Source organism: Emydura macquarii, unplaced genomic scaffold (genome assembly GCF_026122565.2).
Source record: "Emydura macquarii macquarii isolate MOO-44397 ecotype Brisbane River unplaced genomic scaffold, CSIRO-AGI_Emac_v2 contig_2205, whole genome shotgun sequence".
Classification (NCBI taxonomy): Eukaryota; Metazoa; Chordata; order Testudines; family Chelidae; genus Emydura; species Emydura macquarii.
Genome location: NW_027132342.1, coordinates 35561202 through 35588396, shown reverse-complemented (window position 1 = coordinate 35588396; position 27195 = coordinate 35561202). Strand labels below are relative to the sequence as shown.

The 27195-nt window shown below is 43.4% G+C and overlaps 1 protein-coding gene across 2 annotated transcripts in view; it reads right to left on the bottom strand.

The window, feature by feature from the left end:
* PAWR (pro-apoptotic WT1 regulator) overlaps positions 1-25928 on the bottom strand; it is a 112105-nt gene extending 86177 nt beyond the window's left edge. The window contains exons 1-2 of one of the 2 annotated variants that reach the window (XM_067559899.1): positions 24384-25928; positions 23248-23806 (exon numbers count right to left, since the gene is read on the bottom strand). In XM_067559899.1, coding sequence (XP_067416000.1) covers positions 23248-23736 — 489 coding nt within the window. In that variant the 5' untranslated portion in view covers positions 23737-23806; positions 24384-25928. Of the gene's footprint in view, positions 1-23247; positions 23849-24383 lie in introns of those variants that run through there. The other variant, XM_067559901.1, reaches the window with a different exon arrangement.
* Between the last annotated feature and the right edge of the window lie 1267 nt (positions 25929-27195).

Here is a 27195-nt window from a genome sequence, read left to right as displayed (position 1 = left end):
CACTGCTCGGCCCACATGGAAAAGCGGAAGGGCCACATTGGTGGAACGTGCTAATGGCTGTCAGGTGTACTTTGATGGAGCTCAGTGATAGCCCTGCAGTCTTTAATTCTAATAGGTAATCAAGTAGCAGTGGTAGGGGTGCCAATATCACTTATGGTTTTGGTGTGGCACCATATTGTAAATCTCTTCCATTTTTGCAGATATGTTTTGCGCGTGGATGGTTTCCTGCTTTTAAGCAGTATATTTCAGACTTGCCTGAAGCACACTCTCTCTATTGGTTGGAACTAAGGCGCCTCCAGACTGTCAGATGGAGCATGTCCAGATTGGGATGGAGCTGGCCTGCTGTCATTCTGTGATAAGAGGTCTCTCTCCATCGCAAGTCTCACTGGAGCGCAGACAGACATTTGTTAGGTATGGGTACCAGGGTTGTCTGTGCCATGATGGAGCTATGAGAACCATCAAGTAACGGTCTCGTCCTATCTTGTTTATTATCTGTGCTAGCAAAGGGAATGCTGGAAATGCATATAGTAGTGCACCTTTCCACCCGATTAGGAAGACATCTCCTAGAGATTGGTAAACTTGACCTGCTGTGGAGCAAAATTGATTGCACTTGTGATTCCTTCTTGTCGCAAATAGGTCTATCGATGGTGTGCCCCTTCTTTGAAAAACGTTGTGTAGGACTGTGTCGCTGATCTCTCATTTGTGCTCCAGGCCAAATCTCGTGCTCAGCATGTCTGCTATTGTGTTCGCATCCTGGAAGGTATGAAGTGGATGTGTCTGTACCCTATTTTATGCACCAATTCCAAAGTTTTATGGCCTCAGAGTAGAGAGGGAGAGGGAGAGCAGGCGCCGCCTTGCCTGTTTATGTAAAACATGCATGCCACATTATCTCATGTTTTGGACTGATTTGTGTTTTATTTGTGGCAGGAAATGGGCACAACCAAGAGTTGGGAGGAGGGTGGGTGAATAAAAACCCATACCCTTTCATGGAACATATTATTTCCTATCAGCCCTCTTGGAGGGACTGATGCTGGTGTTTGCCAGATGGTATCGGCAGGTTGCATTATGGCATTGCTGATTGGTAGAGCTACCTTAGTGCTGGCTGGTGTATGCAATATTTGGAGTAATTTATGTTGGGTCTCTTCAACCTCCTGTAAAGGTAGGTCTTGAGATGCTACATATTTGAATAGTCCCTGAAATTGTTTGAAATCATCTGCCATAGTCCGTTGAGGCGGCATTATTGCTTCATCTGGCGATGAGGATGAGTTGTAGGCAGGGGAATTCTCCTCCTGCATCCCGTCATCCAATTCCTGAAGGACCTCATCCTGGGTAAGAGATGGTGGAACAGACTTTTCTAAGGCTGTGGCTGACGTTGAAGGCATGTGTTGTTGAGTGCTACAGGATGTGTCCAGATCCCATGTGCCATGTGAATGGGAAGATCTTAGAGAGAATTTTTATCTGTTCAAGCCATTCTGTCATAGTCCTCTCGATCTGAGCCAGCAGTTTCAGTGAGGCCATAGATGCTCTTCTGTCTGGGGAAGACTGACATGAAGAATCCCTCATATGAGCCTTTGTCGTCGCTCGATAGTGGAGTGGGAATAGGTGACCGATTATTGTAATGCCTGCATATAAGGCAATCTATCGGTGCCGTAGAGAGGGGAATGAGAAGGAGGCGTGTCTTCCTGTGTACGATGCTCAGAGCCTTGCTGGTGCCGGTGACAGCGAGGCTGGCTGCTCTATGGGCCTGGCTGTTGGTACCATGGGTTTTATTTTCTCCCTTGTTTGTGCCGATGGTGACAGCACAGAGGGTGGTGCTGAGGACAGTGGCATGCTTGCCAGTGCAGCTTTTCGCACCAATTTGGCTGGTGCCGAACCCAGTGCCATTTTTCGGCTCAGTGCCAATGTGGCCTTGATCCTGACAGTGCCGGCAGAAGTAGGCACCATAGTTGAACTCTCCCTTGAAGTCGACGGTATGGAAGGTAAGGATCTGGCTGGAGACCACTTTAATTTTGGCACTTCTCTAGCAGGCAAGGTCATGGCTCTCTTCCTTTTTACATTGGAAGTTTGAGCTGTAGCGTTGCTCCTTTTTCTGGTCTCCGACTCGGTGGTAAGGACTGTAAGGACTTCTCCATGACAATAAGTTTGAGGCGGGAATCTTTATCTCAACGAGTTCGCGCCTTAAGCTTAGAGCAGTGTGTACACCTGGCCAGGGTATGGCCCTCTCCTAAGCATCTAGTAAAGTGAGTTTTAATGTGGAATGGAGGTTTTGACCCTGACTGTTCGTAACATAGGTGAATACATCTTGACATCCATCTAGATAGTCTTTTTGTGGATATCGTGTTACCTTTTGAGCATTCTGTTGTGGGAACGAACAGTCTCATTGATTTACAAAACTGTTTAGTTCTGCTAAGGTAGAATTACAGTGCTTTGCGCACATCCAACGTGTGCCAATTAGCCTCTGATTGTAACTTATCTATCTCAAATAACACGTCCTATGACTAAAACTATGACTAACTCACTAAATCTTATCTTAAGGAGAAAGGAGTGCTGCAGAGCTCTGTCTCAGGCCAGGGACAGTTGAGAAGGAAGTCGGGGGGAATGGAGAGGGAGGAGAGTCGGGCCATGCAAGTGACGTTTAGGGCACTAACAGCACAGCGAGACACCTTTTGCACATAAGCAGCCTGTACAGGCACTGCTGCACAAATCTCCAATTGACGGCACCAGGACGCACCAACACCTGAAGTGGAGCACCCACAGGGACATCACTTGAAGAAGAAACAGAGGCTATGGCAGTAGTCCACAAACTGTGGGGCATGCCGCTCCTAGGTGAACACAACGGAACGTTTGGGAGGTGTGGCAGGTCCTGGGCCGGCCAGCCCCCCGCCCCCCGGGTCAGGGAGTGAGTGCCACCCAGCCCCGCTCTGCCTCCAGCCCTGCCCGCGGCCTCTGGCTCGAGCTCCGCCCACAGCTCACAGCCCCACTCCTGGCCATGGCCACAGCTGTAGCTCTGGCCCCAACTGCGGCCCACTTGTGGCTCCCAGCTTCTGGCCCCAACTGTGGTCCTGCTACCAGCTACCTGGCCATGGTCCCAGCTGCAGCTCCGGCCTTGGTTCCTGGCCCCCATCGTGCTCCCAGTCCTGGCCACAGCTCCGACTGCACCTTCCAGGGAGGCACAAACTGGGTAAGAGGAAGCACAACAAAAAAAGTTTAGGGACCACTGGGCTAGGGACACTTCAGAGCATGGTTCTGCATTCCTGCCTATGCCAAATAGCCATTGATGGATTGATCCTCCATGAACTTATCTACCGTATTTCCCCATGTATAAGACGCACCTTAATTTTGGGGCCCGAAATTTGAAAATAAATGTATTATGGTACATCACCGGTAAGTACCACTGTATAAGACGCATACAGTTTTTAGACCCCAAATTTTTCGAAAAAAGGTGCATCTTATACATGGGGAAATACGGTAGTTCTTTTTTTAATCCTGTTATAGTCTTGGCCTTCACAACATGCTCTGGCAAAGAGTTCCACAGGTTGACTGTGCATTATGTGAAGAAATACTTCCTTTTGTTTTAAACCTGCTGACCATGAATTTAATTTGGTGACCCCTAGGTCTTGTGTTATGAGTAAATAATAATACTTCCTTATTTACTTTCTTCACACCAGTCATGATTTTATAGACCTCTATCCTATCCCCCCCTTAGCTCTCTCTCTCTTCCAAGCTGAAGTCCCAGTCTTATTCTCTCGCCTCATACAGAAACTGTTCCATACTTCTAATCATTTTTGTTGTCCTTTTCTGTTCCTTTTCAAATACAAATACAATCTTCAAATACACCTTAATTTTTATCTAGTGGGAGAAAAAATAGTACTTATTGTCACCCTAACTAGTAGAAATATATTTAACATGTTGGGGGGAGGTTAAGATTTGTATTTTTGAACACTGTGGGCCCAATTTACAATGGAGCTTTGACATGGCCTACATCTGTGTTTACTTTATGCTAAAAAACTCAAGCATCACTAAAGAAATGAAAGACTTTACATAAAAATTTACAAGTGATCCACGGTTTTGAAAAAACATTTTAGCAATTGTAACAGCTATATAAAGAAAAAATAGCAACAAAGAGAAACTTGAGCAAATTGTTTAGCATTTTAACTTGTAAGAAATTTCTTTAGGCAAAAAGGAAAATGCTGAAAGCCTGGTTGTATATACACCTACCTATATCTGTGCAATGTATCTTTTATATAACATTCCTTACAGCTTTCTGCTTTTGTGCACCATATAGAAAACAATACATGCAGACACTTCTGAATATGAATATCCAACAAAACTATAAGTTAGCCAGGGCTGCCATATACCTCACAACACTCATATTTGGCTGAGCACTCCTCAACATCACCGGGGGCTGTCGCAGTGCCTGCTCTGCAGGCTGCCAGACAGCCTCTCTGACCCACCTCTCACAAAGCCCTGCTTGCCCTGGTTCTGACTGAGGCAACCGTGGTGGTAGCAGCGGCAGGTCAACAGCTTATAAGAAAGTGGGAAGGAGTACTGCCCTACCAACACACACTCTCCTCCCAACTGTCCCAAGTGAATGACCACTAGCAACACACACCCCAAGCCCAATTCAAACTGCTGCAGACAACCCCGCATCCAGATGTGCCAACTAACCCTCCTCCAAATGCCTCAGATACTGTCCTGCAACTCACCAGCCAGTCACCTCCCAACCAGCCTCCAGCAGGAGCCCCTCTCCATCCAGCTTGCTACCAACCTGAGCCATTCCTATCTTCTGCTCTCCTTAGGGAACAGGTCCCCAAGCAGCTACACAGAGGGCTCACTCTTCAGTATATTTTTCAGACATGGACCCACCCTGAACTTTGCAGCTATATACAGCCACTTTAGCTCATTGAAGGGGGATGTCAGACTCATGATCCGTGGAACAGTGTATATTGCACTATGTCCAGAAAATACATAAGCCATTTTATACAGATATTTACAGCTGCCATAATAGTTTTCATTAACTCAAAAGGACACTATCCCCCATACAACAGTTATAGCTGCAGATCAAGTATGTTAAAAACATGGAACAAAATGTAAAGGTTTGAAGATTTTAGTGGTTTTAAATTATTTCCCATGCTTCACAAGGTCATGGGAAACAAAAAGTTATTCACCTACACTTTTCCATTTGAAAGGAAAACATCTTTTAACTGAAAAAGTAGTACTATCCAAAGAAACACACTCACAAGCCAAAAGTCCAAACATTAGTATCATGGGTAAATCAATACATTAAAGGAGTATGCCACAAACTTTACAACTGATTCTTGACCAATCATTAGATTAGGTAATAATTACAAGGCTTCTTTAGAGAGCACATCTGTGTACTCAGCTATGGAAGGATTTTTTTTTTAATTATATAACTAAAGTTTTAGAGATATTGCTAAAACTAACAAGTGGCACACTCTCTCTGCCCCCCCACCTTTTCCTGTTGACAAAACCTTTGCACTTTCCAAATAGAAATCAAATGTAGCAAAGGAAATGTTTTTTAGAATGCAGCAAGTAAAACTTCACTGATGAAGCAAGTTCAGTTTTTGCATTATAATTGTTCTTCAGTTATGGCTAAAAAGAAATTTAGTAAATTAAATCTAGAGTATTAATGCTACATTAAGCACAGAGCGCAAAAGCTAAGGTTCTCATAGTAGCATTAATGTGCTCACACTACATGTACTGTAGATATTAAAGTATGCATTTAGCAATTAGCGAATAGAGAGGCAATTTTTACACTTGGGTGCAAAAAAAATCCCCCTATTTTGCAACACTTGACAGGTTTATCTGTACCTCCCAGAATTGTTTTGTAAATCAAGTTGAAAAAATTCAGTACAATTTATTTGTTTAAGATTCTGACTTTATAATATATGAGTCACCACATTTTGGTTAATAGGAAGACTACTCCTTCAAAAAGGTAAGGTACAGTTAGTAGTACAAGAACAGCTACTTTTCAAAACAGAATTTGGTTTGCGCCATCTCTACTATTTACAAACTACTGGATAATATTTACAACTATGGAACACTGGAATGTGGTCATTCAAACTAGCTGTAGACCTATCGTGTCAGTAAATTACACAATAAGTTGTGTTTATCTGCATGTCAAGTCATATTTCTGTATCTATTGTTTAGAATGTTTCAAAATTGGAGAGTGATTTTTGTGCCTTTTCATCTCCCCTTTGCAGGGTGGGTTATTTAATTGTTTTTCTCCAACTCACAGTAATGGCAAATAAAAATAAGTTTCAATTAATAAAGATGGTGTGACAGGCCACACTCCATCCCGGTCCTCAAATGTCCCAAGCACCTCTCAGACTATCCACTGAGTGGCAACTTCATGTGATTTATTTATGCTCCCACCCCCAACACCATAGTCCAGAGCAGCAATACTACACATAATGCTTCTCTACCTTTAGCCCTTTTCCGCAGGGCCAGGGAAGAACTGTGATCTCCCTTCCTTGAGATTTCTGCACACACTGGGCTCAGCTAGAAAAGTTACTCCCTCTTTCCCCTGGTACTTCTTTCCTGTGCCTTCTTGTACCCCTCAGCTGCTGGAGTAATTGGCTCATCCAGCCTCCCAGCCTGATCAGTCAATTAGCTTACATCCCTTATTTGCCTTCTCAAGAGGAGCTGACTGATTCCTATATGATCAAGTGCTGGCTCCCCTGCTAGCTTCCAGCATTCTTTCAAACACAGAAATAGGTCCTGGTCAGGACTTACCTTGCCTGTTTATCAAATTGCACCTGGTAAAATGTTCTAAATTCTATTCTACCAATCTTATAATACACAATGATTTCACTAATAATAAATTAGTAGAAAACAGTAATTTAAAATTTTGGAAGTCATCTCCTGGTGTCAGTGCAGTGCTGCAACAGTCCAACAAAGGAAGTCCAAAATCAGGAGGGGGAAGAAAAAGATTTAATTGCAGTGGAATGTGTGGTTGTAATCCATGAGTTGCATCAGACTAGCATGTGCCCTCCAATATTGCGCGAGGGGGAAGAATACAAGACGTTACAGAAAAGGAAACTTAGTTCTCGTTTAAAACAACAAAGCAAGCAAGCATTCTGTATTTTGCCATTTTCTCTATGCAAATCTTTTCTGATGTCAGTGCAAAAAGCAGCACTCAGTACTGCCAAGTCCAAGCATTCAGAAACCTTGAGATTTTTAAAATGATAGATTTGGATTTTTTAAATTTTCTTTCCGGGTTTTTGAGCCTAGGGTTGCCACATTTGAGACTTTTTTTCTGCAACCACAAAGGCTAGAACAGTTGAAAACATGTAAGATCTGAAATTCTAATGTAAAACATAACTCTGGAAGCTAGCTACGGCATTAAGACAACTACCATACCAAGAGATGGCCTTGGAAGTAAAACCAAAAACATCTGTGTTATTTTCCATCACTGAACACATTTTCTATAAAATAGCCTTAATTTATAGTGTCTTTTTAGGAGGAGGGGAATGGAGAGGAGAAAAAATAGCTAGGGTACAAAAATACTTCAAGTTTTCCACTGAAAAATCCACCTGAATAGCTTTCTTTCAGATTTGATATCCTCATGTGTCAGAAAATTTGACAACAAAAGATGGGTTATGGCTGAAAAATGAGAGACGCTGAATTCTCACTATGTTTAAATCTGTATCTTTGATTTGTCCTGGAATGCTGGAGAAAAGAGGTGTTCCATATACTGCTAGTGCAAGAAAAAGAATGAAAATGACCAATCTGTTTGTCCAAGCTGATGGAAGTGGGGAAGACGCAAAACCACTCAAACTGGTGAGAGTTAAACAAAAAACCAACCCTGGAACATTTAGTTGTAACAGAAACGTAATAACTTTTAGAATTACAATTACCATCTCATTAGTATTCATTTAAGTAAAAATTTCCCTCTCCATAATACAAAAATTTTCTAAAAGTTTCCCCACCATTGTCAACTCCAGTTCCACCAGTGTTAGCAAAATAGAGTCATACTGTAACCAGCATTTTTAACACTAAATCAATTAGATTAGCTCTAAACCAGGAATAGGTGACAATGTTAAAAATGCCAGTAGCAGCCAGCAGTTTGGTAACGTGGGGAGCCCTAGCATACACAAAGTGGTGGAAATTTAGAAAGTTTCCCTAAAACAGACAGGGCCTATCGTCTATTGCAATAAAATATGCCATGAGTAATAAGGGCTTGTCTCACAAATGTTGGAAAGCAACTTACTTTAGGTCCCAACCCTGGGTCAGGATGCTGATGGTCAATACTCTTGTCTTTTGCCAGAAGTCAATACTGCCTGAATTCTAACAATTCCTATAACTGATTTGAAATACAATCTTTGGGGAAGTAACTAATAATTTGGGAGGACATTTCCACATGTGAAACAACAGAAGTTAACTAATTCAAAAGCTATGTCTTCTCCCCTGCAGGATACCATTAACCTAGTAATTAAATAAGGTATTTCTAGTTCATCAAGCTTGAGGGTAAGATTAAAGCGCTTCACAAACCACCACAAGCAATTAGCAACTGCTTTGAAAATGACCACCATAGGTTGACAAGCTATGGACAAATTCACTGACTTGGAGTGCATTTCATAATGCCCCCTAGCATTCCTGTGGAATAAGAGTTCTGAAAGGACAGACACCCATTGGTTTAATACGAAGTGCCGTAGTACAGGTTTTCTATAAAGATCACAGGGGTACATCAACCATCTCTCTATAGCCAAGAGGCAATGTAATAAGGTTTAGCTTAAAAGGAGGCTCGCTACAGGACTGAAGGTTGGACAGCCCTATTAAAGAAGCAAGAGAAAAGGTTACTGGGCAGAGAGCAAAGCTACAGATTTGAAGGAAATGTTCAACCACTGATTAGAATATAAATTGAGAGGACAGAAGGAAATATCCTATTGTGTAGTCCATTACGAGTGTACAAACGTTAACATTTGCTTTCATTTTACTGAAACACCTTTTGTCAATTTGTACTTGCAAGTAATCTTGAAATATACAATGAAGAGACTAAAGCACCCTAAAAAGCTAGTCAAGGAACACCACTATTCCAGAGACTACACTCAGGAAGTAAAAAATGCTTTAGTCAAGAAGCTGTAGGAAGAGGAGATTGATAATGGACTTCTGCTACTTTTCACCACTGTCCATCCCATGTCAGCAGCATTCAGTAGCACGTAAGAGTTGCTAGTATCTGGTCAACTGCAAATATCCATAGCACAAAAATCACTATCTTAATCTGAATTTTTGATGACAGCCTCACCAAAGAACAAGGATTAAAAGACTGCCCTAATCTCAAAGTGATCGTTCCACCACAGGAGTTTAGTGCATCAGCAGTGTAGCATAAAGAGCACCTCTTTTTCCAGTGCCACCAATCCTGCCTAATTTCAGAAGCTCTCTAAGTTTTAAAATACATTAAAGACACACAAAAAAAGGAATATACAGAAGAGAGAGGTGGTTGTGAGGACAAAGATGGAAAGGGGAGAAAGCTACGTTATTTTTAAAAAAATAAGTTACAAACAAAGCAATGTAGAAACTGTAACGATGTTCCCACTTGGAATAATGTGGTTCTGTTTATACTGGCAAACTTTACAGCTACAATTCATCATCAGTGCACCTCCCTATTAGCAGTAACAGTGGTAGAAGCAGTACTGCGGGCCAGATGCCCTAGTGGTAAAATTAAATAAATAAATAAATAAATGCCGGACACCATACTTCTATACTACATCTTCTACTGTTGCTACCACTTGTCATGAGTTAGTGTTAAAGTTTTTGGTGTAGACAAACCTGGGAGCAGAGACCACTCCTCACAGGATTAGGCACTTCTATGTTGTTTCCAACCCAAAGCTTGAGAACTCATTTTCTCTCTAACTGAAGTATTATGTGATCCCTCCTTCAATATCTTTTCCCCTCCACAATACTAACAAACAGCAACCATTGATGTCACCAAAACATTTACTATATTATGTATCAAACCACAGTTTGAACTTTAAACTTGAAACACCCAGTAGCATACTCAATGTTTGCATTATGAAGTTTTAAAAAGAGAATTTCTTTTTGGGGATTTTGTTATCTGATCTTCCAGGCATGAGCAACTGTTTGTTGGTTTTTTAAATGTTGCTATTTAGCTATCACTTACTTTTGACTCATTGAAGCTGTCTGTATTAACATGTTTTGCCATTTTATTAAAAGCTACAATTGGAAAGTTACATAAAGTTCATAATATAGATTTGCTCCAGCAGCATACTGTCTTAAATGGATGGGTTTATTTGCTTCAAACTAGTTTACCCCATCATTACAAAAAAAAATTAATTAAGCAATAATCAGACATTTGAAAGTGGCATCTATAGTCAGAGGAAAAAATATTTAAAAACAGGGTTAATTTTGTAAGGAAAATACTTTGAAATACACACTTTTATTTTAGGAGGGTTAGCATAGAGTTTTTATTGCTGTTGAACATAGTAGGCAACACAAGCTTGGTATAAACTGACATTAATTCTGCTGCAAAGTTTTCCCTATAACATTATATCCATCTCTTCAAAAGCTAACTTGCATTACATACATTCCCAACAACTCATACAAACCCCCTCAGCCAATCTCATTTTTCAAATTAAAATGGCCATCAATTTGTAGACAGAAAGGAAGAAACCATGCTTATCTAAAAATTCTTATCTACCGTAAATTAAAAGATCAAAGAAAAGAAACTTCTGCTTTTTTCCTCACCTTGATTACTTTGAGCATTGAACAAGTTTGTAAATGTACTGTTTGCCTGTTTGGATCTCTCATATAACAGAGAAATACTCTTTCCTACTTTTCAAAAATGTAACTCAAGAAGCAGATAAAACTTTTTTTAAATGATTCAGTATTGCCAGCTATCTTGATTTTATCATGTTTCACAATATTTGGTGTTAATCTTTAAGCTCCCCTTCTGGAGTCTTCTAATTATGAGAAACTCTTAAAAAAGGGAAGCTGAGAAAGATTTTAGACCTCATGGTTGCCAAGAGGAGACTGAAAACATGAATTCTAAAGGCTCAAAGCGCGTGCACAGAGAACACCAAAACTATTTTTTCAAGATCTCATTTTGGGGAGCCTGACTTAACAGTATTACCAACCAAAAACATCCAACAATTAAGTCGTATTAATACTGTCACATTTGTGTTCCTTTGCAAGTCACATACGGCCAGTGGTGTAGCAAAGAAGCATTCACAAGCATCCCGCTAGCTCTGCCCTAAGAAAGGAAAAGAAAAGGAGGTCAGGAGCACCCCAAGACTAGAAAGATAAGCTCTTACTACCCTACCTCAAAAATTAAACATTGTACATACTCATGGCAAGAAGGACAGAACCCTTGGTTCGATTTAAACATGGATCCCAGTTGTGATTGGTCTTTTATAAAAGCTCACCTTTCAAATAGTGGTGTCAAACTTCAGAAATGGTCTCACATTTGTATTCTACAGCTTGACTTCCTGTCAGACAAGCATTTTGTTGTAAACCTGCAAGACCACGTATGTTTCCAAATTTATTGCTTCCACAGATCTTCTACCATGAAGCATGTGTAGTGTGACAGAACCAGGTGGTTCTAGAATGCTGGAACAGAGGAACATACAAATACTCCCCAGCACCTATCTGCTTTGAAATGAGCTCCATTTCTTTGTGACAGCATGTGCATAATCTGCTTAGGCAATGTAATGAATGAGAAAGGTTCCATTACTGTAGAGTAAGTTAGTTCTTCCTTCAGGTGACTGTCCACACAGATTCCACTCTGTGGCTAACTAGCAGCTGACTAATTGCTTGGAGACAGGTGTTAGATAATGCACGACAGTCCTATCAAAATGGGTACCTGACCTGGAAGCCTCTAAGGAATAACGTCATGTAAGTGTGTAGCTCAAGTGCCACATATTGCCAAATTTCAGATCATTTTTCAAACAGGCAGCTTCTGCTGCCTGAGCTCCAGTGGAATGGCTATGTGAATCCAACCTGGCTAACTCAGAACATATCCTTATACAGTTGAAGATGCACTTAAATAACCTCGGAGGATACAGATTACCCCTTAACTGTATCAGTAAGGGCCATGAACAGTCTGAGCATATTACTGAATGATTTTGTTCTATTGATATAAACAGAATGCTCTTGCTACAAGTGTGTGAAGTTTAGCTTCCCTCTGGGTTGAGCGAGACTTGGGGGAAAAAATGAGGCGTGAATAAATGGGTTTATATGGAACTCAGACAACCCTGGGCAGAAACTTGAGAGTGATTCCAACCTTATCAAACACCAGGTAAGGAGGACCCATCATGAAGGCCTGCATCTCCCCTAACCTTTGAGCTGATGCAACGGCTACAGCCTGCCAAAGGCTCAAATGGGAGACCCATCCACTCTACTAACACCATATAGAGATTCCAAGAGAGAGGGAGTTCGCAAACTTGGAGAAGAGGAGTAAACCCTCTATGAACCCCTTCAGGAATCTTGCCACTGTAGGGTAGGAAAATACAACATAGCCCAAGATAGGAGGGTGATGTGCAGAAATTTCTGCTAGAAATGGACCTTCAGGGGATTCATAGAAAGTCCAGATCATAGGTGCTGGAACTACAGTTGCTGCCACACCTCCTGGCTTGAAATAGTTTCCATCATACACACTGTTTACAGTTTTGGTTCAATGGCTCTCAGTGTCCGCACTATACAAATTGTTCCAGCACCCCTAGTCCAATATTGCTGCAATAGGTAGTGTTGAAAGATACAGCTGATGATGAGTTGCCCAAAGAGAAAACTTTTTCCATTTAGCTATATAAGCAAGTCTGGTTGAAGGTTTCCTGCTTTGGAGAATAAACTTTTTTTTATTATTATTATTATTAAAAAGTGGACATTAGCCAGCCAGAACCCAGTCTGTTAGATCAGCCCACTGATCTGTGGGACAGTCAGCTAAAGCCCATCAGTCATAGGGGCTGCATTGCAAGTTCATTAGAACAAAGTACCAGAAGCTCCTGGACCACGCTGCAGCTATCAGAGTCAGTCCTGCATCTTGCTACCGTTTCCGCTGTGCTCTTGCTATGATGAGAATGAGCAGAAAGGCATACAGCAGCCCTGGTTTCCAGAGGATGAGAAAGGCATCTGTCAGGGACCTAGGATTGAACCCTGAAACAATGTCTGATACTTCTTGTGACAAAGAAAAGATATCTAATTCTTGGGAATCCACACTAGCAAAGTCTATGGGACTGATTCTTTGATGGACCATTCATAGCGGTCAGAGAATTGCCTGCCTTGACGTTATGAAGGCTGGGAAGGTGCAGAGCCACCAGTGGGATCTGGTTCAGAATGCACCAATACCAAAGTGGCATGGCATCGCCTCCTGACAGAGTGGGTATGACCTTGTGCCCCTTTGCCAGTTAACATTATCATGAGTGCCAGGGTTATATTATTTTTGGTGGGGCCCTAGCCAGGGTGCTGGGCCCACGTCACATGAAAGAGGCACGGTGGGGAAGGGGCGGGGTCGTGGAGGGGGAGCAGCCACCGCTGTGCCACAGAGCTTGGGGCCGGGACCGGTGCTGGAGCGGCTCCTGGCCAGTCGCTGAGTGGGGGAGTGGGAGAGAAGGAGAGAGAGGGGAAAACAGCCGGGCCGCCCTAGGTGCTGGGGGCCGCTGCGCTCTACACCTCCACAACTGGCCCTCCAGCACCACAGAAATATTGGTGGAGCATGGGCACAACAGGCCCATATAACTCGCCACCTAGGGACATTATGCATAGCTTGGTGTGGTCCATCAGCCCTTGCATTATTGATTCCTGTAGTAGAGATAGGAATGTTTTTTGAATGCCAGGCAAATAGCTCTGAGCTCTAGGGCTTTTTAGGCCCTGAATTTCAAGGTGATCTAATGGAGACCCCCCATCCCTGAGTGGAGGCATCTCTCACCCAAATCTTGTTAAGCCAAGATGCAGAGAAAGGTTCTCCACTGAATGTATGAAGAGGGTCCTTCCACCAGTTTAACGAGGAGAGGACTTCTTGTGGGACCATACCCATCACGCCCATGCAGTCTGCTGGGTAGGTACACTGACTGCAGCTACCACTATGTAAGGTGTGTAGGTGAAGTACTGCATGCCATAAGTACATGCCATCTGTCCTGGAAGTCTGAAATATTCTTGCTGATGTTCTTGGATGTGTTTGAAGTTGGTTGAGACTTTTTTTTTTTTTTTTAAATCTCACTGATTTGGAGACTGATAACAATCCTATGAACTCTGTGCTCCGAGTCAGAGTTAGTGTGGATTTTTGTCTGCTGATTTGAAGCCTACCAAGGCAAGGAACTTTAGAATTACTTGAATCAATTTGTCATTTGTTGTGGCAACATTCCTAAAATCAACCAATCATCCAGGTAAGAATAGACTTGAATCCCTGGTCTCTTTAAATGAGCTGCCACAACTGCCAAGCACTTGCGGAACATCCTCAATGCAGCGGAAAGACCAAAGGGGCAGGATTCTGTACTGGCAGTGAAATGTTCCTAGCAGGAATTTGAGGTACCCCCTTGGAGCTGGGTGGACTGATATATGATATGGAAATAGGCATTTTGCAGGTCAATGGCCGCAATCCAGTCCTTGGGATCCAAAGAAGGGATAACGAACTCTAGACGTGCTGTTCTGAACCTGTAATGGCAAATGAAGATGAAGATCCAGGATGGTTCACCAACACCCCTTTCCCCTTTGGGATAAGAGAAAAGGGAATAAAACCCCTGCCCCTGGGCCCCCAGGGCACCTTCTCCATTGCTTACTATCGTAGTAGGGAGTCTACTTCTTGTTTGAACAGTCTCTTGTGAGAAAGTTCCCCAAAAAAAGGGACAGGGAAGGGACTGAAACCAAATAAGATACTCTTTGCTTATGATCTCCAGGACCCACCAGTCCAACCTTCCTGAAAATAAAAATAGGCAGTTGCCAAGCAAGGGGTGGAAGCATTAAGAACAACAGAGATTCACAGCTTCTTCTACCAGGCTCTTGACAATGGCATCAAGCCTGCAGCCTGGTGGAAGCCCCAGACTGTGAGGCAACACAGAAGGCAGGGAGTTGTTTATGATGGAGTTTGTCTCCTCCTCTGCAGCTCAGATGTCCTCTTGAATCACTGAAATATTGGACAGGGAAGCACTGTCTGAAGGAAAGCTATGGGCATGACCACTTCCTCCTTGAAATAGGGATGTAGAGGCCCAAAGACGGCTGTCAGCCTGCAAACTTTAAGGGAGTGGAGAAGGGTTTCATCCATTTCATTGTTAAAAAGTTGAATTTTTACTTGGACCACCCTGTGGATCCCTGAAGACTGAAGCCATGATGACCTCCTCCAGGTTATTGCAGGGGCCATTATGCATGCTTGTGTCTGACATATCCAGCACCACCTGTAATTATCATGATGGGGGACTGAAAGCACGTTGACTACGTCGCCTCCCAGTGTTCCTTAGGGTGTTTGTAAACAGACAACTTGTACCAGTTTTAAAAAGTCATTTTGAGAGGAGGGGCTGATAAATTGTACTTGTCAGCTGGCCTCCAAGTGAAGGTGGCTCACTTAAGGCTACAAAGGTGCAGTTCCTTTGGGTCCATCTCTCTGAATGGATTATGACAGTCACTGCTGTTTTTCTCTCTCCTAAATTGTTGCCGCCACCACCAAAGACCCCGGTTTTGGATGTTAACAGAAATAGCCAAATCCTTTGGCAGGAACCTGGAACCTTCTGTCAGGTCTTTTCAATGTGGCAATGGGCCTGCAAAAAAAATCTGGCATATACCTGCAACCCTTTTCCGACAGACCTTCATTAACGGGTATGTCAAGCATCCTGGTGTAGAAGGATATAGCTTCTCTTGGACCACTTTGAAGGTTATATCCAAGGTGTCCGCCATGTACTTCATCAGGTTCTGGAATAGTTTGAATTCAACTGAGGCACACATGGGTGGATTCGCTGCCTCGTCAAGAGAGGATAAAGAGATTGCAGCAGTACTTCCCCTGGCAGCTGATGTTCTTCCTCAGCTCACATCCTTCTGTCTCAAGTTTCAACTGGCTTATATGAAGCAGCTTAAATTTGTCTTTGAAAAGGGTGGGCTAACCCTGGAGACAGCAGATGAATTCAGCCTCCTGGAGTATGGCTGCCCACCAAGGCTGTCCAAAAAAGCCACTTTTGGTATGGGTGGAAATAGTGAGGTTTTAGGTCATGCCAACTAGGACAATCCCTACAAACCCTGGGCCTCTTCCTACTTCCCATTATGGACTCCTTCTAGAATCCCTCCCCGGCTCCCAATGCTTAAGCCTGGGAGGGGAAGATGAATGAGATGAGTCTCTGCTATGCTCAGCAAGAAGAGGAGAAGGGAAGGGAGTAAAATTAATCTGAGACAGCCTGGGATGGCCAGCCAGTCTGTCAGTTGTACCCTGTCTCAGAATAGGAGGTCAGTATCTCTCTCACAGGGCTTTTTGAGGATAGTTTCAGAATCAGCAGTATCTATCTCAAGGAGAGGTCACTCTGGTGCACAGGTAGTCACACATGGGCTGAAAGACTTAGCTGCCAAGATAATGCTGAGCTAGTAGGTATCAGAGGTAGTTGGTATCAAGGTGGAAGGTATCTGGGCTATGGTTATCTAGGCACTCAGTGCAGAGGATCTGAGTACTAAGGCACTCAATGCCAGGTTCAGTGCCAAAAGGGCCACTAATAAGGACAGTGCAGTCAGTCAGTCAAGAGGGTACCACATATGCTGACACAGAAGTTGGTACCAGAGAGCTAAAAGGGCCTTCGGTCAAAAGAATCCAACACAAGTCATGCATCTGATGACCCTTTTATCTCAGTCTGACTGGTGCTATGGACCAGTGCCTTGGCTCATCTTTGAAGCGGTATTCCTTTCTGACTATCAGACATCAATACTGATTCAATGGCAGACAAATGGGGTCTCTGAGTGGATGTGGCCCAGGAGCTCAGGGTGGAATCATGGCTCACCAGGTCAGAGAGAGACTGCCCAAATGGTCAAAGCTTGGTTGTAGCCTCTCTCTCAACATCCAAGGGGACTTGCACTGATCTTTCTAGGAAAGATATCTTCAGATGAGTTTCACTCACTCTGAGTGTGCTTGGAGAAGGATGTTCCATCCGTTGCTCTAAGACAGAGCAGTCACTGGAAGTGTCTGTCATTAATAGGCATTGAAGCATCACACACGTCTTAGGTCCGGATGACTTGACTTCTGCCATAATGCTAGTACCCTGTACATGAGGGGAGAGCAGTAAGGGAGGGATTAGCCTCACTAACATTGACTGAATATATATTTATTTTGCCAATGGGCATAAGAGAAACTACATTAGCTACAATATCTAAATATGTACAAGTCTAAGGAAAATTGCACAGTACAGAGAAAGGGGACACTGTAGGGGTTCTGTCTCATGTAAGAAGGAACTGAGGAACAGTTAGGCATGCTCTGCCCTTTATGCCCAGGGGTTAGGGGCATGAGGGCACAGACTTGTTCCAAAAAGGATCACAAGAATCCATGCTCTTGGCATGGGGCACATGTGCGCCAAGAGTGGAATCTCTTTGGACAATCACTAAGACCACTGTTAACTTACACTGACTATGCTCGGGGCATTTGCTCACTAAATTTGTCTAATGAGACCTGAGTTACTCTCTCTTGTTTCACACAAGAGCATACCGGAATGCTGTGATAGCAGGAATTTTATCTTTAGAGTGTTTATTTCTCTACCCCATTTAGAACTTTCACTTTCTGTAAGTTCTGGAAGTATTAAGCACCACAGATCTTCTAAAATAATTAGGCATACATTACTATTTATCAGCTACTGTATTTGGGAATGAGACAAGACAAGGTAGATTTCAGAAAGATGGACTACTGTAGCCATTACACAGCCATCTCTTCCATTAATACCCTTACACATTCAGCTCCCATGGCTCTCTCTCCTTCAGCTCTTACTCACTAATAGCTTCTCTTCTATTCTCCACAACTGGACCAGGAGACTGTCATGTCTGGAACATGACAACCACAAGTACAAGATATACAGATCCAAGTTCTTTGCACCCTCTTAAATCATTCATCACCCTGTCAATAACAAAAGAACACCTCTGAGTTTAGATGACTTCATTTCCTAGAGTGAAAAACAAATGCTGTCAGTGAACATATTAAATCAAAACCAACTGTCTAACTTGCTTTTCTACCTCAGCATATCAAAAACATGCATGAATCTACCATTTGAACAGTAAAATTTTGATTCATTATACCTTTTAAAATATAATTCAATATAATGGAGAGAAATGTAGTTAGTAATATAGCTAATGTTTTTTTTTTTTTGCTTTTTTTTTTTTTTTTTTTTTTTTACAGCTTAAGTGAATATTTACAAAGTACTATGTGAAAAGTACTGCTAGCATAGCTGAGAAACCATACCAGTTTACACTGCGTGACACACATACTTTATGGATTTATGGCTAAAATGCCAGCAAGCAAACAAGTGCCTAAAAATTCCTGGGAGGAAGCGCTAGGGTGGAACTTAAAAATATTTTCAGTCAAAGTTTAATGCTTCCACCATTCACAAAAAAAGCATACTAGTAGTTCTCTCTAATAGTAGTTTTCAAAGTCCCCCTTAAAGTCCCACTCCCACAAACACTCATACAAAAAGTGGCCCCATCAACTCCAATGTAATATGCAAGAACATGCTTAACTTTACTCATGGAAGTATTTTCAAGATTGAGCCCTAAAACTTATTCTTTGTTCCCTACAAGTAGTGAGAAACTTGACCATTAAACAATAACCTATTGAAATCATAAAGATAGAGATGTACAGTAGGATAAGGAATTTTTTTGTCATCACTATGCATGTTTAAAAGTTCTCAATGCTGAACACATTTGGACATCTCAGTGGTGATCTTAGAGAACCTAAATCTCACAAATAAAATGAATAAAGACAGTAAAACCCAGTTGAGTCATAGAACATACCAGGGTAAATTTTAAAAGTGCTGTTTGGGGCTAAAAATGCTTCTGTTCCATTAAAGTCAATATATAAGACAGCTAAGTCATTCTGTATAACATTTGAAAATTTATCTAGCTACCTGAAAGAGGAAGGCATCAACAGTAGCATTGTTTCTGTGTTTCTCATTCTAACATCTCCAACCAAAGTAAAGAAGTCATTATCCATCCAGCAAGCTGGAGGTTTTTTTTTTGGTTTTGTTTTAAAAATCAAGTAAAGGGGAAGATATCTTTACCGTATGTCAGATTATGTTGTACACATGTTGCTTTAAAATGTACACTGTCATCTCAAACTATATACTGGACATATGAAAGGATGTATGTATAGCTAATAATCTGAATATTACTTATACCTGAATTTTAAGAAAATATTCTAGTACAGAAAATTCACTAAAATATTTAAACTTCTCAAATAGAATAATTCATCAATACAATCGCTATAATCAAATCTCATGCCACAGGGCTTCGGCTGCCTGCAGGGGTCAGGAAGGAATGTTTTTCCCCCAATGCACAACTGGCCAGGTGTATGCTGAGGTTTTCTGCCTTCCTCTGAAGCTTCACAGATTGCCCACAGCTGAAAATGTAACACAACGGGCATGGATAAGTGCTCTGATGTATTATAGAGAATCTTTTTTAGATGCCTGAGTGACATGTCTTGTTCAAAGTCAAACTGATCACCAGATTTGAGGTTAAGGAGGAATTTTTTCTTCCAGTCAGATTGAAAGAGATCTTTAGGAGTTTCCATCTCCATCTGCTAAGATCATCTAGGCCAATGGTTCTCAACCAGGGGTAGGTGTATCCTGGGGGTATGCAGAGATCTTCCAGGGGGTAAATCAACTCATCTAGATGTTTGCCTGGTTTTATAATAGGCTACATAAAAAGCACTAGCAAAGTCAGAACAAACTAAAATTTCATACAATGAAATGTTTATACTGCTCTATATGCTATACACTGAAATGCAAGTACAATGTTTATATTGCAATGGATTTATTTTATAATTATACCGTAAAAAGAAGAAAATAAGCAATTTTTCAGTAATAGTATGCTGAGATACTTTTGTATTTTTACGTCTGATTTTGTAAGCAGGTAGTATTTAAGTGAGGTGAAACTTGGGGTATGCAAGACAAATCAAACTCCTGAAAGGGGTACAGTAGTCTGGAAAGGTTGAGAACCATAGATTTAGGCATCTCTCACCTAACTGATTCTCCCCCCCATTGCAGGGGCCCTCAGGCACTGGGGCACCTCACAGTTCTCTAACTTTGGCATACAACAGCATAGAGCATGCCTACAGTATGCCTGGGAATGAGCCTCCCAGACAGGTCCAGACTCATGCTAGTACTCCACAATTAACTGTGTACATATTGTTTAATGTTGCAGCTTGGATTATCACGTCCACATGCCCCAGGCTTCAGAGCCTGGGCCCCTGCCCAAGCCACATCTACACAGCTATTTTTAGAGAGGTAGCATGAGCCCCTCTAGCATGAGTTTAGAGACCCAGGCTGGCAGGCTCACTCCTAGATGTGATGAAGGCCTGCTCTAAGTCTTCTGAGGACTGAAATACTTAGACCTAAGTAACATCACTGGACTTAACATAGGGATATCTGGATGAAATGTAAGGGTTTGTGATATGTAGATTAGATGATCTGATGGTTCCTTCTGGCTTTGACCTATGAATTCTTAGTGCTACATATACTCCTATTTAATAATGTTAGTATTAGACTTTCAAGAAGTTGGCCTTACCTCTAAAGAGTCAGTTTCACATAAATATTTTCCTGTCAAAATGCAAGGTTGGTCACTATGAATTCTGCCTACAAGCCAGAACTTGCAAAAATTGCAATCAGTTCCCCAACTGCAACAGTACCATGTACTCAACCGTACCTCAACCTGCAGATTTGAGGGAATACTTAAGTAATTTAATTTAATCACCATCATAAATATGAGTGTTATAACAAAAGTTGACAAAAAAAAATCAATTTGTCAAAGTGTATCTAATTTTAAAAAGACACTTAAAGGAGTAAAAGAATCCTTTGTTTATTTTTATTGGTTATGAAGTTATTTAAAGTTTCAAGACAAAATGTATATCATGGCAACATAACTTCATTAAGTTATTCCAATGAGTATCAAACACATGGTGAAAGACTTCATGGAGTTATTCTTAAAGAGACAGGGATAGAAAAAACATTCACCCAAGGCAAGCAGATATTTTGGCCCAAATGAAGGGAAAAAAAGGAGCTGGTTGTCTCTTTGGAGTAGAGGAGAAACACACTGGCCCCAACAAACCCAATCCTTTAGTAGTTCAAGAGGGGAATGTAAGAGAGCAGATCCATTCAGGCTATGTTAACAGAAACCCAAAATAAGTAGAGCAGGTCCTAAGCCACTGCTCTTCTAAGAGTTAGGGAGTGGAAGCAAGCAGCCAAGGACATAGGTTCAAAAGAAGGGCAGTAGGGATGAGAGCAACAATAAGAAGGCAGGACACTAATCAATTTAGTGTGCAGGAGCAGTAATTGGGCACATGGAAATGATTAGGGATAAAACTGGTTCTTTGGAGGAATGCACATGTGGTACTTCATTTAAATAGGTGGGGCAGCACAGGTATTTTTCACACAGACTGGAAGGTTCAGTCTTCAGGCACGTAGGTGTCAGGGAAGTTTTCAAACTCTGCTTAGTGTGTGAGTTTTGGGGGTTTTTTTAAACTCATTACTTTACTCACTTTTGAGAGAGAGAAAGTACTTACGATCCAGTCCTGCTACCTTTCACTTAAAAGAACAGACTGTGCAAGTAATGAGGCTAATTGCTTAAGTGAATGTTGTGGGACTGAGCCCTAAAACAGGAATTTTTATTTAATACTTGATCTGTTCCTTCTGCTTATTCCTCACCTGACAATCTGGTATTACAACTGGTTTCTGTGAAAGTGATTATGTCATCACATAGAAAGGATTAGATGACTTCAGGTGAGGAAAATAGGATTTCACTGTCTCCTGCTGCATAAGACACAAAAGATTGTTTTTCATGCAGCAGTTCCTAGTAGATGAGAAATATATAAACAGTAATATACATTTTTTTCTAAAATAGTGTTGTTCTTTATCAATACAAAATTGAAGGATGCAATTCAGCTTTGTTTTCAATCTCTTCTAGCCATTAGCTATAAAAAGCAAACTATTTGGTTATCATGCTTCTGAATTCCTTTAAGAGTATTTTAAATGAATGCCAGATTTTCATGGTAGTAGCAAACCACAAAGAACAGTTGTGCTGGCTGATAAAAATATTCTTCTCTGCTTTGTAAAAATGCACTTCAAACCACTGTTTTTTTCCTGAATGCAGGAAATTGTTTTAGATTAAGTATATTTACACCAGAGTATTTATACAGAACTTGATACCATGATTTCTTTTCTTCATTGTTTAGATCAGTAAAGTAACTGACCAGTAACATAAATCCATGTACTTTTTAATTGTACATACTTTAGATTAAAATCTTACCTTTGGAGAAGAGTAACATGACAAAAGCTACAGAAAATAATAATTAAAGATTACCTTTGATAAAAGATCACTACATTTGAGTCTTAAGTGGCAAGAGGCCAAATGATCATTAGGAGGGTGTTTCATATTAATAGAGACTTGGCAACTTTTCTACAGCACACAATATTTTAGGATACATTTCACATCCTAATTCCAGCCAAGACACACTAAGAAGTGCAATACTTGAACACATTTTTTTAAAATAAGTACAAGAATTTAGTGAAGATGCTGTTCCTGTCAATATTCACTGATCCTACCTCACTGGGAGTACAAGCATAACAACATGGGATCAGACCCAACCCAGGGTGTTCAGACCTCAAGGACCCTGTCTGTCTAGTCTTGTTCGTAAACTCAGAGCTTAAGTAGGGAAGGAGGACACTACAACCCTGGCCCAGCACACCAACACCCCACCAAACGATTCCCAAACCAAAAAAAACCAAAAAAACTTTCGTTTTGCCATTGATACGTCTATTACTGGTCCCGAGAGGGCTGAAAACACTCAGAACCATACTCAGAGGCTTTACCCGCGCGATACAGCATAGCCCACAGATTAGGCAGCTTCCCCCCCACTCCCCGGCTGTGCAGTAGGGAACAAGCCTCCTTCGCAGCAAGAAACTGAAAGCAATGCCGGCGCCTGAGCAGCTCCAGGGCGGTGGGCCGGGGTGGGATCGGCAGGCAGCAGAGCAGCGCTCACCCAGCTGAGCTCTGGCAGCAGCCCAGGTGCGGCAGCGAACGCACCCAGCCCCCCCGCACCGCCCGCGGGCTCACCTCGGCGGCGGGGATGTTCACCACACCTGTCGATCGCCTCTTCTCCCGCAGCTTCCTCTTCTCAATCTGCCCCTTTCCCTTCCTGGCGCTGGGGCCGGAGCTTTTCCCCTTCGCCGCCGCCGCCTTCTCCTCCTCCTCGGGGGATGCGGGCGCGGCGGGGGGTTTCCCCGCCGGCTCGGCCGCTCTGCCGCCGGCGGGCGGCGGGGGCTCCTTGGAGCCGGCTCTGGCGGAGGCGGGGAGGGTGACACAGTTCAGACCCCCGCTGGGGGAGGGGGCGCCCCGCTCGGGTGGGTGCGGCGGGGCGGCCAGGCCGGCGGGGTGCAGGGGGGCGATGAGCTCGGCAGCGGAGGCGGCGCCCCCGGGGGCTTTGCCGTCCGCTGCCCCCGGCGGCGGCGCCTGCTTCGCCCGCATCTTCTCCCGCTTGGCTTTCCACTCCTCCAGAAAGTCCGTGGTGCTGCTCGCGCTGCTCCGGTAGCCGCCGGACGCCATGTTCCCAGCGGGGCAGGTGGGCGACACCGCGGGGGAGGGGCTGCCACCGGGCACAGTCAGGCACCGGAGCCTGCAGAGAGCGGGGGGGCGAGTGAGACAACCTTTACCCTGCCCCCGGTAGCCCTGCCGCCCCCCAGAGCGCCCCCCCCGCAAGCGCTCCTCGACCCACATCCTCCCTCACCCCCAGCAGGGCCCCTCGGAACATCCCCTCCCCCCAAGGAAGCACCACTCAGCCCACCCGCAGCCGTGCCCAGATTAAGCCCCCCACACCCAGACAGCCCGTAGTGGGATCTCCCCCCCAAACAACCAGCCCCCAGGAGCACGCCTATCCACCCCGCCACCCTCGCGGAGAGCCCCCTCCCCCCCAGCCGCAAGTCACCTCGCTCAGCTCCACACACACCAGCTGCTTGTCCCGACCCGCGGAGCAGAGTCCGTCCCTGCCGCCGGGCCGCCCCGGGGATCGCTCGCGCGCGCGCTCCTCCCCCCGGCAGTGCCCGGGGAACGTGTGTGTGTGTGTGTGTGCGGGGGTAACTAGCCAGCTAGTGGGAAGCTCAGCCGCGCAGCCCCTTCCTCGCACCGACCCCGCCTGCAGCAGCAGCACCCCCCACCGCGGGTCCCCCGCTCCCGGAATGGGCTGGGCAGCTCACCTCGCTCTCCGCTGCAGGGAAGGGGCCGCGGCACTGGCGGCCCCGGCTCCAGGTGAGTCGCGGGCGGCTGTTCCAGCTGCAGCGCTCACCCACTCCCGGAAGGCGCTACCGCTCCTCCGAAGTTTCCCGAGAGCCCCGCCGCTCCCCCGGGCCGGGCGGCGGCGAGTGCAGCCGAAGCGCGGGCGGAAGCGGCCGAGAGGACTTTAACAATGGGGTGCGGTGGGGGAGGCGACCCGCCCTGTCCGTGCCTGGGAGCGCGGCCGCGGCTCCGCCCCCGGGCGCCGCGCGAGCCCTGTGCGAGCACCTGCCGTGCCCGAACGTGGCGAGCCCGGATTCCCTGCGGGGCAGCTCGAGCCTGCAGCTCCGAGCGAAGCCGAAGGAGGCCAGGGCGGGGTGAGGCGCGAGGAGAAGCCGCTGCCCCAGCGCCTGCTCCCGCGGGCAGCCCTGCCTTGCAGAAAGCCCCCGCCCCCCGCTGAGAGAAATCGTTCTCACCTACTGGGAGAGCATCGCCTGTGGTCATAGAGACAGGCGCGTGCCACCCACTCAGGGGTTGGCGCCCATCCCGACACAGTTCACAGGCTAGTCCCAAAGCCCCTCCCAAGCGCGTCCCTCTGCAAAGTGGGCTGGGAGATGTAGATTGGAAGGTGACACTGCGGCAGGGTGACAGGGTGTTTGTACAGCACCTTGCACAATATGATCCTGCTACCACAATCTATAGGAATAATAAGGATGAAGGGTCTTTGGGGAGGTTTCTGGCCCTACAGTCTCACCAGAATACCATGAGAACATCTTTTCCTGCCTTGTGCTTCTGGTTCCAGCCAGAAAAGGAGATCTACAGTAGAACCCCAGGGCTCCAAACACCTCCTAACTCTGAACAAAATGCTATGGTTGTTCTTTCAAACATTTGCAGCTGAACATTGGCTTAATAGAGCTTCGAAACTTTACTATGCAGAAGAAAAAGGCCACTTTTAACTATCTTAATTTAAATTAAACAAACAGAACCAGTTTCCTTACCTTGTCAAATATTTTTTTAAACTTTCCCTTTATATTTTTAATAATTTACATTTAACAGAGTACTGTACTGCATTTGCTTTTTGTTTGTTCTCTGCTGCTGCCTGATTGCATATGTTTGTGCCAAATGAGATATATGGTTGACTGGTCAGTTCATAACTCTGATGTTCATAACTTTGAGATTCTACTGTATAAACTTATTTGAACTCTTCAGAACTTCAAAAAGTTTGAATCCAAAGATTTGGAAAAGAGTGTTCTTATTCAGTGGAACCACTATCAGATCCTACCTACAATACATGTAAGAACCAATTGGTTTACGATAGGATGTTAGTGTGTTACTGTTATCTTATTCCTTGTACTAAAATCTGTTATTGTTTAAATAGTCCTGAATATACAATAAACTGAATGATACTTTGTAGTGTCTCCAACTGATCACAACTCATATGAATAACATCCTTTTGCTGTCCACAGATCAGGTAAACGAGAAACTGAAATGTATCATTTACCTGTATTTCTCCCGCAGAATTAATTTGAGTCTGAAAATGAAAGTTAGGTATAATCAAGACAAGGCATTTTCTCTCTATCAAACATTGAAGCATCTCCCCATTCTAAATAATATCGGGGCTATCATGTCCTCAAGACTGACTATTCTAAATATTGTATGCATGTATACCAAATAGGTTGATTACAGTACAGTGTTCATGGCCACTGGCAGAAGCTTGCCTGGGAATCCTGATCAACCAAGTTTTACTTCCCTGAATATCATGGTAGATTCCCTGTAATGTAACATAGTTTCCAGACATCAGTGGTTTCAATGTTGTGGAACTTCATGGCCCTCTTAATCCTGATTTACAAGGGGTATATTTACTAAATGGAACAATTTGCTTATTTCAGTAGGTGTAGACATCTAGGGACAGTGGGAGGGAGATGAGCTAGATATACAAGTTTCTGTTACAAACACAGGAAATCAAGATACCTGGGATTGTGGAAGTTGGGGCATATCTCACTGTCATCCATCACTTTCCTATCTCTTTCAGATTCCATTGCTAATTTGACCATCTGGTTAATAAAACTCTTAATGAATTTTAAAATGTAAACTCTTGGAGAGGGGGCTTCATTGTGTGTTTAGCACAATGGGGCCTTAGACCCTGACAGGAGACTCTAGACACTCCTACAGTATAAATAATAGACTTAGTCCATACTTCTACTGTGACCTTCTGTTCCTCTCCTCCCTATTCTTCTCTCCGATGATGGCACTCCTTCACCTGGCCAACATTCTATGACTTTCTGGTAATCATTTAATTCATTTTCATTTTTCACTCTCTGAGACAATATTTGTGAGGGGAATGACTGAAGGAAAAAGTTCACACATGAGACTTCTCAGTCTAGATGATTCCTCTTACATTTTTCAATGCAAGGAATAGTCCAAATCATACATTTTAATCCTTTGGGATATTTTGGAAAACTTTTAATAAGCAGGATAGCAACTACTGAAAAGTTAGTTCTGCATGAGCAATAATTATTTACAATAGTACACACTCAACAATATGTCTGTCCTACAGCTGGCTGACATTTTTCTGATTTCTATTTATCAATTACATTTTTATTAAAAAAAATAATTTTGTCTAGACCCTCTCATGATGAAAATTCTGTCTTTCACTCTCTTTTGTGTGTGTGCTATAGAGCTGTCAATTTTGAAAATTATTGAAATTTAAAAAGAACAGTAAAATTAAATATTCTTCTGATGAATTCTTAATTTATGAGGCAGGTATTTGCTTCCACTGAGTAGCACTCCTCCTGA